The 15,989-nt window shown below is 48.9% G+C and overlaps 2 protein-coding genes and 1 pseudogene across 2 annotated transcripts; 2 read left to right on the plus strand and 1 right to left on the minus strand.

The window, feature by feature from the left end:
* Positions 1-1,310: 1,310 nt before the first annotated feature.
* LOC136521317 (uncharacterized) lies at positions 1,311-3,279 on the plus strand. Its single transcript, XM_066515030.1, has 3 exons — positions 1,311-1,673; positions 2,096-2,257; positions 2,690-3,279. Exons 1-3 carry the CDS (start codon positions 1,347-1,349, stop codon positions 3,047-3,049), a joined length of 849 nt encoding a protein of 282 aa, XP_066371127.1. The 5' UTR covers positions 1,311-1,346; the 3' UTR covers positions 3,050-3,279.
* A 4,340-nt stretch (positions 3,280-7,619) lies between these two features.
* LOC136523418 (uncharacterized) lies at positions 7,620-9,063 on the minus strand. The gene is made up of 2 exons (XM_066517106.1): positions 8,190-9,063; positions 7,620-8,086 (listed from the first exon to the last, which is right to left on the minus strand). Exons 1-2 carry the CDS (start codon positions 8,618-8,620, stop codon positions 7,870-7,872), a joined length of 648 nt encoding a protein of 215 aa, XP_066373203.1. The 5' UTR covers positions 8,621-9,063; the 3' UTR covers positions 7,620-7,869.
* A 3,681-nt stretch (positions 9,064-12,744) lies between these two features.
* On the plus strand, positions 12,745-15,617 carry LOC136523491 (uncharacterized; annotated as a pseudogene).
* Positions 15,618-15,989: the final 372 nt, after the last annotated feature.

The following is a 15,989-nucleotide window of genomic DNA, read 5'->3' on the forward strand; positions in this document are numbered from 1 at the left end:
TCCCCCCCCCCCCCCCCCCCCCCCGAGAAAATTGCAATTATAGGACGCGAAACAATGTGTTTCGCTATTATAGGACTCCAAACATCGACTTCGCTAAAACGACCCTTGAAACGTTGGCAATTTGTTATACATGACATTTGGTCTTTTTAATTACTTTTCTCAACTAAAATACATGTATTTTACCATGATGTGACCGTATTGCCCTCAGGTTTCGATTGACGCGAGCGAGAGGCAGCGACGCGTAGGTGCCAAGCGCGGATGGCATCGACGGCGGCGCCGCGCCGTACTGCCAGAGCGCCGCCGGCGCATACCGTCCTCCCTGACGAGATCTAGGAGGAGATATTCTTGCGCCTCGACGCCGTGGCCGACCTCGCCCGCGCCTCCGCCGCCTACTCCTCCTTCCGTCGTATCGTCTCCGACCGCTGGTTCGTCCGCTGCTTCCGGTCCCTCCACTCCCCTCCAGTCCTCGGGTTCATCAGATACGGATACCGAGAATTCCTCCCCGTCGGGCCGCCCCACCGCTCCGCCCCCGGAAGCCCGCGCGCTCGCACAAGACGCCGACTTCACCTTCTCCTTCCTCCCCGACCCCAGCACGTGGAGCTCTCGCGACGCCCGCGATGGCCACGTCCTCCTCTCCCGGCGCATCTCCGCCGCAATTGCCTTCGAGGATTTCGTAGTCTGCGACCCCTGCATCGCCGGTACGTCAAGATTCCACGCATACCCGACGACCTACTGGCGGCCTCCACCCCAGACAATGGTACACCGCGACATCTGTTACCCGTTTTGGCTCCAGCCGGTGAGAATGACGAGGAGAAATCGTTTAGAGTTATCTGCACTGTGCAGGACAAAGGCAAACACAAGGTCATGGCTTTCGTCTTCTCTTCCTGCAACCAGACGTGGCAGAGAAAATTACAATTATAGGCGAGCGGCCAGCAGCCCCATCCCACGTCAATTAAAGCCCTTTGGGCAATACAGTCACATCATGACAAAATACATGTATTTTAGTTAAGAAAAGTGATTATAAAGAGTTGTTTTAAGAGTTGTTTTAGCGAAGTCGATATTTGAAGCCCTATAATAACAAAACGTATTGTTTCGCGTCGTATAATTGCAATTTTCTGGTCCCCTGCAGGGGCGAAGCGTGTGTGTAGAGTATTTCGCGTCGTATAATTGCAATTTTCTGGTCCCCTGCAGGGGCGAAGCGTGTGTGTAGAGTAGAGTAGCCGAAGGGCCTTCGCGAGTTTCACTGATTCTGACCGCACCCACGAACTGAACCCAACCTGCCTGACCGAAACCGAACCCACCCAGCCACCCTTCCCCCACCCAGCCCACCACCCGCTGCTGTCCCGATGGCGACGGACGCCGCGGCCGCGCCGCGCTACTCGCTGCCGCCGGGCCGCCTCCCCGCGGAGGACATCCTCTTCTGCGTCGACGTCGACCTGGAGGCGCGCGCGGAGATGAAGTCCGCCGCCGCCGCGGCGTCCTCGGGCTCCACCTCCACCGCGTCGCCGCAGCCCGCGGGGGCCGCCGGGGGTGCCCCGGCGGCGGGGCCCCGGACCGCTGTCAGGCGGATGGACGCGATCAAGCAGGCCCTGCTGCTCTTCGTCCACAGCAAGCTCACCATGTGCCCCGACCACCGCTTCGCCTTCGGCTCCCTCGGCGAGGCGTTCTCCATGGTATCACGGTTCCCCTCACCTGATCCCTTCATTTCTCGGCAACATTTAGTCGGGTTTCGCGTTCCTTGCACTTCTCGAGTTCTCGATGAGAAATTTAGGGAACGAATATTCCTATTTGTGCAGAAATGTTACTACCTGCTGTCTCATACAGTAATACTAGAAATCAGGATTTATTCTGTGATGTGGGGAACCATTAATGTTTGAGCGCCCAGTTCGAGATATAAGGGGATCTACGAGAGGGGATTCTGTTTAGGTTGGCTTTAAGTTAGGAGTTGAGTGAGATATTCGCCCCCAAATTTCCGCAATCATCATGTATTATTGCTCTATAGTTTGCTCTGAGAGTTATTGGTCAAGATGCTTATTGTATCTCTGGAATGTGATAATATATTGGTTAATATAACTTGTCCCCTTTGAATTTTAAGGTGAAGAAGGGCTTCAGCAGTGACGCTGGTTCAGCAATGGAGGCAATCCATTCCCTGTCTGCTTCAGAATCAAGATATGCAATGGCTGATCTCACCCAGCTCTTCATGATAGCTAACCATGAAGGGACAAGAACAGAATCGCAAGGCCGGCTTCTCAGGGTGGTAAGCCTTTTGTAACTAGGACTCAGGGTTTCATTGTTTTTAAATTGTGTCTGCCTGCAAATTTGATTCCATGTTAGTATCTGGTAACCAATTGGACAGCAAGTAGAAGTGGTCACTTACAAGTTAGAACATTGTTGATAATGTTTTTATTGTTATCACAGGTGTGATGTAAATTTAACATAAATGGCTCTCTCTGTTAATTATGGTGCTCTGGAAATAGTAGTTTGTTTCAATATATGTAAAATGCAGGACCACTCTGAATTGTCGTGGTGCTAATTTTCCTCGGATCACTATCTTTCCTTCTGTGGACAACATCTTCCTGATTTTTACTTTTAACAATGGCACACTGTTTTGGCACGAAGTTATTTACTTTGCATATCTTCAGTTATATAGTGTCTTGGATCTTGACTGCTTCAAGTCTAATCATTCCAGGTACTTATCTACTGCCGTTCCTCTATGAAGCCACAGCATCAGTGGCCTGTGAAGCCAAAGAATTTCACCCTTGACATAATCTATCTCCATGACAAGCCAAGTGCTGACAACTGCCCACAGATGGTATATGATGCCTTGGTTGATGCTCTTGACCATGTCAGCCAGTATGAGGGGTACATTCTTGAGACTGGTCAAGGGCTTGCTCGCGTTCTCTTTCGTCAGATGTGCATTCTTCTATCCCATCCTTTGCAACGTTGCATCCAAGATGACCTTGATATTCCCAAACAAGTCGCTAAGAAAACTCTGGCAATCGAAGCTGCACAGAATGAAGATGGCACGCCAGTCTCCAGCCAGCAGTAGGGTCTTCTAGTTGAATGGTATGCAAACATCAAGTTACTTGCAGGTGGTTGGCGTTACCGTTCTACTAGATCAGAATGCCTGTTCTGTGTGATAGAGATTCCATCTCTGAATTCTCTGTACTATGCTGTAATTGTCCAAGGAGACATCCTTTTGTTGCTGTCCCTTGTTTGACTGGGTATTCAGCATGTAGTTGCACATGATACAAAGAGCTCAAATCTTTGGCACTTAAATTTGTATTGTTTGCAAACTTTTAGTCGCGCTGCAGGTCATGTCATGCTCAACTGATCTGAGAGAACTCTGCTGAATTTTGTGTTCTGCTAGAGGAACCATTTCTGCCATGTAACATTTTAGTCAAACTTATCTTAATCATGTGGTCCCTGTGATCCTAGTTTGCATTCAGATTCAGGTCCCTCATCCCCATACCTGGGCAACGGGCCGGCCCGGCACGGCACGGCACGGCACGGTCACGGGCCGGCCCGGCACGATGGCTATCGGGCCATGGAGGCACGCCGTGCCCTGCGGGCCGTGCCGCATCGGCCTGCGGGCCTGGCCTTCGGCCCAGGCACGGGCCTGTGGGCCATTTTTCGTGCCGTGCTGGCCCGTGAGGCACGGCAAAAATAACAGGCCGTGCCAGCCCACAGCCCGTTAAATCTAAAACACCTCCAAATAAACATCTCAATCCATTCAAATATCAAAAAGAGCTGTTTTGTGCAATGCTGCCTCATTAAAAACCTACCTAGGTAAAACTCACCCTTGTGAGAAACCCTAGGCAGGAAAAAAGAGTGCAGCCAGCTCCAAATGTCTTAATCTTACATAGTTATTACAGACCATTGTTCAAAGGTTCAAATGAAAACTAAGCAAGTGAGTGAGGGACACATCCACTCTCAACTCACACAAAAGTACTCCAACACTCCCAGCCAACCAATGCCACTGTCAGCCACCAGATCCATCATCTTCACCTTCTGGTTCATCCAGGAACAGATTCTCGAATGCATCTTCAATTTCCTCGGTATCAGCAGCTTCATGTTGTTCCCTCTTCTCTCCTAGCTCCCAGTCCTTCAACAAGGTCAGCATCTCAACATGTTCTGGTTTCAAGCTCCGGCGCCGTTCTTCTAGGATCCTCCCTGCTAAGCTGAAACAAGACTCTGAAGAACAAGTGGAAACAGGAACTGACATGATATCTCTGGCCATAATAGCCAGGATAGGATAGGTTAGTTTGTGGTCCTTCCACCACAGATGAATGTCAAAACCATCCTCATAAGCAGTTATGCAGTCGCTGTCCAAATAGCTTGAAAGTTCAGAAGCAGTAGAGTGAGAAGAAGAACAGGTAGTGCCACTGGAAGGACCAGGCAGACCTGATCCTCCAAAAATTACCCCCCAAGCCTGTTTTCTCTTACCAGTGGGTGGGGTAGGACCAGCAACCCTTTGTGACCTGGTTGCACCAAACTTTCTCAAATATTTCTCAAACATTTTATGCAACTCAGTTTTCAAATCAGCATAGTAAGTAGTGTAATCAGTACCAGTATATTCAGTAAGTAAATGGAGGACCCTTTGCATACCTCTCAGCTTAGCTCTAGGGTCAAGAATGAATGCAAATGAGTATAAGAGAGGAATGTCCTTCCAATACTTGAGAAATTTATGCTGCATAGGGTACACAAAGGGTCTAAGATTAACATCTCTTTCACATGCATGCAAATGAGTTGCAATCTCCAGAACATGGTGCAGCACAAGAGGACTGGTAGGATAATAAACACCAGACAGTGTAACAGTAGAGTCATAAAATACTTCCAGGAACTCCAATATTTTCCCAGCCACGTGCCAATGGGCTGGAGACAACAGTGCAGAACCATAATTTGAATTTATGAACATAGAAAATACTTCACTGTAAGGAACCAAGTGTTTTAGCATGAGATAAGTAGCATTCCATCTAACATCCATGTCTAAGCCAAATTTTCTAGGTCTCATACCTTTAGCTTCACAGTAGTTTCTAAACATAGCAATTCTTTGATTAGAGGAGTTCAAGAAATTAATTGCAGTTCTAAAATCCTCTATATAAAGTTTGATTCTTTTTAGTCCAGATTTGACTATCAGATTAATAATGTGACAAGCACAACGTTGATGCACAAGACTGTAACCAGGTGCAGGATCATCAGGTGCAGGATCACAACCAAGATAACCAGCAAACATGGGTGTCAAAGTTTCCATAGCCTTAGCATTAGAAGATGCATTATCTAAAGTGATAGAAAAGATTTTATCAACCAAGCCATACTCCTCAACAACAGATGCAATGGAAGCAGAAATGTTTTCACCAGAATGCTTAACTTGAATCAACCTAAGACCAACAATCTTCTTTTGCAATTCCCAATCAGCATTCACATAGTGAGCAACAACAGATATGTAATCCTCTTTAGCATTACCAGACCATATGTCAGAAGTCAAAGCAACAGATGCAGAAGCATGCACACAGTTCCTAATCATAGCACGACGTTCAGCAAATAACTTATCCAGATCTCTAGTGGTGGTTCTTCTAGATGATCTAACAAATCTTGGGTTATGAGAATTTTTAATATATTCCTCAAATGCATCAGTGTCACCAAAACCAAGAGGAAGATCAAGCCTAGCAATCAATCTACACAGTTCAGTTCTAGCAACAGCAGGATCATAGTTCCAATTATGCAAAGACCCATCAGCATTAAAAGCTAGTCGAGACTGAACCCTAGAAGCATTATCAAGTTTCTGTTTGCAAGATTTTTGGTGCCTAAGAATGTGACCAGTACCAGCAGTAGATCTAGCACTCAACACAGTTCTACACATCTTACATATAGCTCTAACACGCACATCGACACCATTAATCTTCTCATAAACCTCCTCAAAGTCACCCCAGCACTGAGACTTGCGCTTACCAAGTCCAGAAACAGCACCAGAGGAAGGAGTACGAGTACCATTACCATCAGCATTACCATTAACACCAGTGTAGTTGGAGTGGGTGTTGGAGTCCACCGTCCCTGTCCCTGTTGCCCCTGCATCGACGGCATCGACGTCGATCGCCGGCTGTGTCCCGCGGGTGGCGTCATCAAACACCGCAAAGGGGTCACGGCCGTCGTCGTCGTGCTCCAGGGACAGCCCAGCCGCGACCAAGTCATCGTCGCCAGTCACAGGGAACATGGCACCGTCGCCCTGCGAGTCACACGCCATGGGGCCCTCGGCCGCGGACGGCTGAACTCCAGCACCGTTCCTCAACGGTGCGCGGCTACGGCTTGGCCGCGGTGCCATTGCCCGTCGTCCGTCTACGCCAAGGCTAGTTGACGACGAGGCATCGGCAGCAGACCTGCAAAGAAAAAGAACACGCAAAGAAGAAAAGGATGAGAAAATGATCCCAAAAACAGAATCAAAACACTGAGAAACGTATAGATCTAGGGGCTAGGGTTAGGGTTAAGAATGGGGATGGACTTGCCTGCGCAACCGGAGCCGGATGAGAAAATGATCCCAAAAACAGAATCAAAACACTGAGAAACGTATAGATCTAGGGGCTAGGGTTAGGGTTACGAATGGGGATGGACTTGCCTGAGCAACCGGAGCCTGGCGCCGGAGAAGACGAGGGCCACACAAGGGCAAGACGGGATTAAGAAGGACGGCGAGCGACGGTGCAAGAGAGACGGGGAGGCGGACTCACATGTTCATCGACAAACAGAGGAGAAGGAGTAAAAAGGAAGACGGAGATGGACTGAGGGAGCAGGGAACTCAGGGAGAGCCGGAGAGGTGATGGAGCAGCGGCGATATCACCGGATCCAAGGACGACGGTCGCACCGGCGACGAAGATGGATCGACGAGAGGAGGCGAAGATGGACCGAGCGGGTGTCGAGTGCGGCTGCGGTTGGGAGGCGAATGGGATTAGGGTTAGGGTGTCGAGTGCGGCTGCGGCCTGCAGTTGGGAGGCGAGGCGAATGGGGTTAGGGTTAGGGTGATGGAGCGGCGGCGATATCACCGGATCCAAGGACGACGGTCGCACCGGCGACGAAGATGGATCGACGAGAGGAGGCGAAGATGGACCGAGCGGGTGTCGAGTGCGGCTGCGGTTGGGAGGCGAATGGGATTAGGGTTAGGGTGTCGAGTGCGGCTGCGGCCTGCGGTTGGGAGGCGAGGCGAATGGGGTTAGGGTTAGGGGCCGGCCAGGGGAGGGGGGGTCTCGGTTATATGGGGAGCCGGCCGGGGAGGAGCCGAGGAGGCCAGGAGGGGAGGGGGCCGTTCTTGGGCCGCCGGCCTGCTTGCCTGCTTGCGGGCCGTGCCGTGCCGGCCTGTGGGCCTAGGGTTCGGCCCAAGCACGGCCTGCACCCCGTGCCGTGCCAGCCAGGGCCCATTAACCTTCGGGCCGGGCCAGGCTTGGGCCGGGCCTAAAGAGCGGGCTCCGTGCCGGGCTCACGGGCTCGGGCTTTGTGCCCAGATATACTCATCCCTGGCCTTTTAGAGTCCTGGTAGATACCCTTGCTTATATACATAAAAGGACCATTACAACGCTTTCAGAACTGAACTGTACAGGGCATTATAGAAGCTTAAAAAATGACTTGGAATTGTTCAGTAGTACATAAAAAGATCGTTTGCACCGCCAGTATAGCAAGTTAGCCATTCTGAATTCGACATATATACTTCCTTGCATTGCAAGAGCCTTTGCTGCCCCAACGCCAATTTTTGTACCAGGAAACCCTTTGCCCTTACACTTGCACGCCCTGCATTTCTTTGCACTCTAAAACACTCCATTTTACATAGCGCCCAAGTGGCGATTTACAGAGACATCATGCTGGCCACTGCATTTTGGTCGCTTATCAGCAGCAGGGGAAGCATGAGAACAAGCCGCCCTTTCCTGATCCCGGAACCGGAGCTGCCTCCGGTTTGCTGCTCGTCTGCGGCTGCGCCTCCGCCTTCGCTTCAGCTTCCGCCGGTGCTGGCGCGGCCTTAGCCGCCTCCATTGGTGCTGCTGGCTCCGGCTGGTGTTCCCGCTGAGACTGCTTCTTGGAGTAGTTTCTCTTGTCCTCTATCAAGCTTCGTGATAAGATTTTGTTCATCAGTTGGTCGAGAAGATCCAGCTTTTAAACAACAAGAACGTATTGTATGCAACGAAATGGCAGAATGGTGGTGTGCGTACTTTGGGAAGGCGAAGGAGTAGTTTCCCTTCATGGCGCTCTCGGGGAGCTCTGGGATGCTCTCGAAGGGCGGCGAGATGACAGGGGCGGCCTTGGCGTCGGCGTCGAGGACGGCGGCGCTGCTGCTGCGCGGCGGCGTGGCGATGTCCATGAGCTCCGGGTGCGCCAGGAAGAAGCCGGTGAAGTCGCTGGACGGCGCGACCTGGAGGCCGAACACCGACTCCGTGGACATCATGCTCCAGTCCTTGTTGGACTCGGACGGGTCCCGCTCGAACACCGCGGCCGGGATCCTGTCAGGGTCGCCCGCCTCCTCGGTGCCGCTGCTGTCCGACGACGAGAGCCGTTCCATGAGCTGCGTCGGCGGCGGCGAGGCCGGCGCCGCGTTGCCGCGGAGCTCGGCGCGGGCGGCGACGTCCTGCAGGGGCAACGCCATCGCACCAGCCGCGGCCGGTCACCGATCTGGACGCGACCGGCGCGGCGCCTGTGGCACGGGGCGACGACGACGACGACGACGACGCCTAATCCTCGTTTGGTGGAGCGGAGCGGAGCCGGGGCGAACGCCTCGTCAGCGCGCGGCATGCATGGGACGCTCGCTATTTTTGGTACACCAGCACAGCCGTCCGACCGGTCTCGGACGGCTGGGGTGGTGTCTCCCTGCGGCAAATTAGCGAGGCGGCGGCCCTCGTCAGCCTCCAGCGAGCATCGGGCGGCGAAATGAGATCTCCGATCAGACGACGGCCAGCTCCCAGCGCCGCGCCGCGCCGCACGTCTGAACCGCGTGGCGCACGCGCGCACGCGCACGGACCACGAATGGAATCGGTCGCACGAGCTGCGCTGGGGCTTGCTGGATTCGACGGCTCTCGTTCGAACGTGGGTTTTTTTGTTTGCAAGGCAGCTCGGCTCTCCGCCCTGCGAGAGCGAATAAATACGACGGCGAGGCGCGAGGGAGGCAAGTCCTGCGCGTGCGCAGGGACGCCCAGATTAGCATGGCGCGCTAGCTTAATATGGCAGCGACGGCGTGGCGCCAACTGGCAGCTGTTGCGACGGGCGCAGCGGCGCTGGAGGTGGTTGGCTGGCGACAGGCGCGCGCGGCTGCGTGGCGACGACGACGAGGCAGATGCAGCACAGGTCGCGCGTGCCTCATTTTGGCTCGTGACGACAGCGGGAACACGACACGCCTTCGTCGTAAGCAAGACGACAGCGCATGCATCAAGCAATCCAAAAATAAATAAAAATAGCGCGTGATATTTATTTTTTGGGGAAATTGTGTTCTTACCCTTGTTCAGAGTCTAATTGTAATTTTACCCCTGTTTTTTTTAACTTTATGATTTTGCCCTCACTTTTTTGAAATGAAAACTCCGTTTGCCCCTGTTTTGGATAACCGTCAGATGCACTTAGAATAAAATAAATTAAAAAAATCAAAATATCTAAACACAAAGGCAAAAGACCAAATTGCCCTTTATCTCTTTGTTCTCTTCGTCATCTGTTCAGAAGAAAACAGAGGCACGGGTCGCTCGCTCTCTCTCGCGCGTCGGGGCGAAGAACCGGGCCTGGTAGCAGCGTGCGGTTCGGCGGCGGCGCGTGGTTTGGCGGCGGACTGGGCGCTCGGGGCAGCGTGCGGGGCCTGTGGTGTGGCGGCGCAGCGCGGGGCGCGCCAGCCTGTGGTTATCGGTGGCTAGGGGCGGGCCAGGCCCAGGTGAGGGGCGACGAAGGGTCGGGTGTTTGGAGTCGGAGCAGGCGAAGACCGCGAGGTCGAACGCCAAAGCGGCAACGGCGGACGCGGGGGGAGCCAGTGTAGATTTGAAGACTTGGCTCGCCGCCACGCGAGATGTGGATAAGGAACTCACGGCACAGGAATGAGATGCTTCTTCAGTTTCCGCTGTGAGGAGAGGACGCGCCGCCTGCGGACCGCGCGCTCGGCAGAGGTGAATTTCCGCCACCCACACTTCGTGACTATGATTCTCAGATTGTGTTGCGGTTTCCCTTTGTTTGAATTGAAATTGAAATTGAAATTGAACCCCCTGTCCTTGTGCTGGTTTGCTGGACAAGAAGAAACTGTCAATTTCATGCCCAACTGTTGCGCAGATCGACGACTTCTTGTTGGTGGACTGGAAGCTCTCCTCTCAGTGCGTGTTCTTCACCAGGTTCTCGCCTGACGACTTCTTGTTGGTGGACTGGAAGCTGTCCTCTCACTGCCTGTCGCCGTGAGATGGATCTATGCGATGTTGGTGAAGGACTAGGTAAGATTTGGAGCTCATGTGATTTGGTCTATAGGAAAATTAGTTTCAATCTGTAGGAAGAATGAGTTTCTGTTTGTAGAGCAATTTAGCTAACTGTGTATTCAGTGATGTGATTTGTAGGCCAAATCATATGGATATGAGCCTTGTTGTTAGAGTTCTGTCGTTTTTCAGTTTGCCTGATGGGGGACCAAAGTCATGGCAACGGGGTAGAACCTTGCCTACTCAAGTTGTTGACATGCATAGCTTTGACCTACTGTAGCTAGTTAATTTCATAGCTGAGCACTACATGTGGGGTTCAAAACAGTACATAAGTTTGTGGCGTGCATTGGATGATATTTCTAGAGGACCTTCTATTGAGATTAAAACTGATGAGCAGTTGCTTGAGTGGTTTGAACTCAATAAAGATAAGGGAAAGGTGTATATTAATGCCCAAATTAATGATTTTGAGGGTCCATTGCGATTTTCACCAACAAAACGTAGGTGCCACCCTTATGTAAGGAATAGAGTGCCCACCAATGAGATAAACACTGCTGAGAGAGCCACATCCACAAACAAAAAAGAGAGAGCCACCAAAAAAGAGAGAGCCACCAAATCCAAAGCAAAAGGCGCACATCGTGATGAGGGTGTAGGAGTTGACGAGGAGGGCATATATTCTAACACTGATTCACTTGTGGCAGCAAGTGATAGCAGCTATGATAGTTGAAAGCATCTAGGCCCCTTGTTGGGTTTCGGTGATTAATGACAATACGTGATTACTGTGACTAACGTGTGTTTTGCAGAAACAATTGAGTTAGATCACGGTAATAGAGATCGATTGGGCAATCATGGTTGTCATGCCCCTACGATGGAAATCATTTTGATTTTCAAAGGATGGACGACAAGGTTAAGAATGGACTAGTTCTAAGTGTCGATTGGAGTTGGAGAGACACTTATAGTAGTTTAGGACTTTATTTTCCTTTGGCCGTACTATTAAGGGGGGGTATGAACGGGTAGCTTGACCTAGGTGAGTCTAATAAGTTAGGTGTGGTGCACACTTGTTAAAACTAGCACTAGGTAGCTCCACAACAACCCTATGATCCAATGGAGCAAACTTCATTCACATATGTTCGAGAGTTGGAAGTGAATGGAGGGTCAAATACTGACCGGACGCTGGCTCAGAGTCTGGTTAGTTCATTTGACCAAGGTGAAAGCGTCTGGAAGTGACCGGACGCTGCTAGGTCATGGTACCGGACGCTGAGGGCCAGCGTCCGGTCGACTCCAGTAAGGTTCCAGAGAGGGAAAATCACGACCGGACGCGTCCGGTCAGTGCTAACTAGACGCTGACCAGCGTCCAATCACACTGTAAACACTGGAGTTCGGGGTATACTGACCGGAGCATCCGGTCAACTTGACTGGAGCGTCCAGTCACCCCGCAGAGGCACATAACGGTTCATTTTTCAGCCGGTGTTATAAATACCACCTCCACTCGTGTGTGGGGGTACTTTTGCTCATTCCAACAGCTGAGAAACACCTTAGAGAGTGCCAAGAAGAGCAAGGTCCTAGTGAGGTGATTGAGATGTGAGAATTCAAAAGAGAGACCTCATTAGTGAAGATCAAGAGTAGCAAAGTGTGCATCCACCTTCTTATTAGGCTTGTCATGGTCAAGTGAGAGTTCATGCTTGTTACTCTTGGTGATCTCCATCACCTAGACGGCTTGGTGGTGATTGGGAGTTCGGTGATCACCCAGCGGAGCTTGTGGGTGACCCAACTCAAGTTGTGAGCGGTTGTGGGTGATTTACTGCGACAGAGTGTCAAAGAATCAACCCGTAGAGAGCACTTGATCCTTGCGCGGATCAAGGGGGAGCTACACCCTTGCGTAGGTGCTCCAACGAGGACTAGTGGGGAGTGGTGACTCTCCGATACCTCAGCAAAACATCGCCGCGTTCCTTCCTCTCTATTTACCTTGAGCATTTACTTTGAGTATTTACTTTGAGCAATTCAATTCATGTCTTTACATTCTTAGAATTGCCATGCTAGAGTAGGATTGGAACTTAGGTTACAAGTCTTTTGTGCGGTAGAACAATTAGAAACACTTTCTAGGCACAAGGGGTTAATTGGGCTAACCATATGATTTAATTATTACAAAGAAATTTAGAATTAGCCCAATTCATCCTCCCTCTTGGGCATCTTGATCCTTTCAATAGTGACTTGGCTGCATCCTCTGATTCTTATGATGATTGCTCTGACCCTGAGTTTAATCTCGATGAACCAGTTGTTGTTGATGATGATGAATATGACCCTCCACCCTTCTCATATGAAGTTGATAATCCATGTATTGATGTATCAGTGCAAGTCTGCAGTTACACATCATGCCATCTTGAATGATCATGCTTTTGAGATTGTGAAAAAGGACAAGAGCATATTTAGAGCCATATGCAAGAGAGCAAATCAGGGTTGCAAGTGGAAGTTTTTTGCATCTACAAATAAAAAGTACATTGGCTGCAAGGTGATTTCAAATTTTTTGTAACATTCGGCATCAAGTAAGAAGTATTAGTGTGCAGCAATTTACTAATAAAATGGTTCTTTTCTTGCTGTTTTTTTGCAGGTTAAGACTAGTGGTCCAAAGCATACGTGTGGTTCATTCAACAATTGTGGTGAAACAATGGCCTCCAATAAATGGGTAGCTGAAAGAGTTATCGATTTACTATGGGAAGACCCTGAAATGAGACCAAAGGAGTTGCAAGATAGGCTTAAGAAGAAGTACTCGATAGAAGTTCCATACGATAGAGTTTTTAGAGGCAAGCTAAGGGCAATGGACATCATATATGGGAAGTGGAATGATAGTTATAACTTGCTACCAACTTATCAAGCTGAGCTTCTAAAAGTAGTACCTAGCAGCATCGTTGACATAGACACTGAAGAAGATGACAATGGTGATTTATGTTTCAGTAGGTTCTTTATTGCTCTTAAACCATGAATTGATGGGTTCTTGCAAGGATGTAGGCCTTATATTGCCATGGATGCCACACACTTGACTAGAAGGGGAAGGGGTCAGTTAGTAGCAACTGTTGCAGTGGATGGTCAAAACTGCTTATTTCCAGTGGCTTATGGTGTGATTGAGACCGAGTCTAAGGAAAGTTGGACTTGGTTTGTGACAAACTTAAAGAAGGCTATTGGTACTCCTACAGGCTTGGTCATTAGTGCAGATGCGGGCAAAGGACTTGAGGTAGCTGTACATGGTGTACCCAGGAGTGGAACATAGAGAATGCATGAGGCACTTGTGGAAGAACATGAAGAAGAATGGGTACAGTGGTGAGCTTTATGGTAAGAATATGTGGGCAGCTGCCAAGAGCTTCACAAATGACAAGTTCAAGTACTTCATGCGAAACATAGAGGAGAAGGATCCTAGTGCACTATCTTGGTTGGATGACAACCATCCATTTGTGTGGAGTAGAAGCAAATTTGGGGAAGAATGCAAGGTAGATTACATCAACAACAACCTCTCTGAAAGCTTTAACAGTTGGGTGTCCAAAACCAAGGATTTTCAAATTGTGGATATGCATGACAAGATAAGACAAATGATCATTGAGAAATTTGTTTTGAGAGCCAAGATTGCTAGTAAAATGTCAGGCATAATCATTCCAGCTGTGACCAATGCTCTAAATGCTAAAGCCAAGAGTATCAAGGGCCATGAGGTATTGATATGTGGGGCTGGAACAACTGAAGTAACTATGAATAGATTCAGGTACGCAATCAACTTATCTCTACAACTAAAACATTCATAACTATTCTATCCACAAGTGCTACACCAAAGCCGCTCCATGCGATCAGATCAGGAAGGCAACGTGCACTCGCTCTATGCGATCAACTCAATCCCCATAATAGCCGCAACAAATCAGGAAGGCAAAAATCAATTCCCTCCATGCGATCAGATCAGGAAGGCAACGTGCACTCGCTCCATACGATCAGCTCAATCCCCATAACAACCGCAACAAATCAGGAAGGCAAAAATCAATTCCCATAACAATCGTGATCAAATACGCGATCACCCCACGCCGCCAATTAGTACCACCTAAAAAACCTCAGAGTGTACACGCTTGCCCCCGGAGAATACGTTGATGGGTCTTGCCAAAAAGAAAATTCCGGACGCTCGCCCCCTAGGATATACGGTGCACGTGCATGCCCACATGCAAAATCCGGATTGGTCTTGGCCAAAAGAAAAATTCCAGATCAGTCTTAGCCTGTCCACATGCAATCCGGATCGGACCACCTAAAAAGGGAGATGATCATTGTGTACGCGATCGCCACGTCCACATAGGTAGCTATCTTCTATCTATCTATCTACACCTAAAAACCCCTACAGCTATCGTCCGCGTCGCCCCGCCCCACGGCAAAAAAAAACACATTAAAAAAACCAACCTCCCCGTTTCCAAACCAAAAAAAATCAAATACGACAAAAAAAACGTTTCTAAAAAAACATATACAAGGCAAAAAAAAAATCAAACTCTTCCACATCCCCGTTTCTAAAAAAATACGGCAAAAAGAGTTTGCGAAAAAAGATACAGTAAAAAAAACCATTTCAGAAACAAACTCTTCCTCATCGAAAATCATATCTCTACAACACACAAGTTCCCTTGTGGAGATTGTTGAAGAAAAGCTGAGAAATCTGTTGAAATACTGCAATCACATAAAGAAATAACACTCACAGGCTAATATGCATGATTAAACTTAAAATTACTGTAATATTATTTTGTTCCCGTTGCAATGCACGGGCATGATCCTAGTAGGACAAAAACATGTAGTTGTAGGGCTTGACAAGTAACTAGACAGCCCTGCACCCATGCTTTAGCTTTCATTTCTAAGATTAGTAGAGAGGTACTAATGGATGACTTTGTGCATGAATACTTCTCTGTTGATTGGTTAAAAAAGGCATATGCATGTTCTTTCAACCCAATGACATCCAAGAATAATTGGCCACATGTTGATTTAAGCTATAAAATCAAGAAGCCTAAACTGAGAAGGAAACCAGGAAGACCAAGAAATTCTAGGATCAAGTCCTATGATGAGGCCACCACCACTAAGAAAAGGAGACCATGTTCTGAATGTAATGAACTAGGCCATATAGCGAAGCATTGCCAAGGAGGTCCAACTGCTAGTCAAAAGAGGAATCGCTCATCTTCTCAAAATAAATCATCTTCACAAGAAATGTGAGTCATGCTCATTTGTATTTCAAAAGATGATTTCGTTAGTGTCTGTTGCTTGCCATATTTAAATGACTACTCAAAAGATGATACAGTTGTAGTTGCTTGCCATATTTAAGTGTTTGTTGCCTGCCATATTTAAGTGTCTGTTGCGAAGCACATCCACAGAATGATTCACTGTGTGGCTACTGCCACGTAACCCAGCGAAATACCCAACAATTTACACTTTGAATAAGTTTGAATAAGTTTCAGTTTTTCAAAAGAAAGATATAATAGATGTTGATAGTTTGTTTTATTCATTACAACCATAGATTTTTATTCAATTGCAAGTATTTCTTGAATTTAAATCAATAATAGAAGTAGCAACTGAAACCAGCCCAAC

The sequence above is a fragment of the Miscanthus floridulus genome, chromosome 18 (genome assembly GCF_019320115.1).
Source record: "Miscanthus floridulus cultivar M001 chromosome 18, ASM1932011v1, whole genome shotgun sequence".
In the NCBI taxonomy this organism is placed as follows: domain Eukaryota; kingdom Viridiplantae; phylum Streptophyta; class Magnoliopsida; order Poales; family Poaceae; genus Miscanthus; species Miscanthus floridulus.

Coding starts and splice junctions, on each gene's coding strand:
- LOC136521317 (XM_066515030.1), top strand. CDS start 1,347: ATGGCGACGGACGCCGCGGCCGCGCCGCGCTACTCGCTGCCGCCGGGC. Junction 1,674..2,095: donor TCGGCGAGGCGTTCTCCATG/GTATCACGGTTC, acceptor TTGAATTTTAAG/GTGAAGAAGGGCTTCAGCAG. Junction 2,258..2,689: donor AAGGCCGGCTTCTCAGGGTG/GTAAGCCTTTTG, acceptor TAATCATTCCAG/GTACTTATCTACTGCCGTTC.
- LOC136523418 (XM_066517106.1), bottom strand. CDS start 8,620: ATGGCGTTGCCCCTGCAGGACGTCGCCGCCCGCGCCGAGCTCCGCGGC. Junction 8,087..8,189: donor TACTCCTTCGCCTTCCCAAA/GTACGCACACCA, acceptor CTTATCACGAAG/CTTGATAGAGGACAAGAGAA.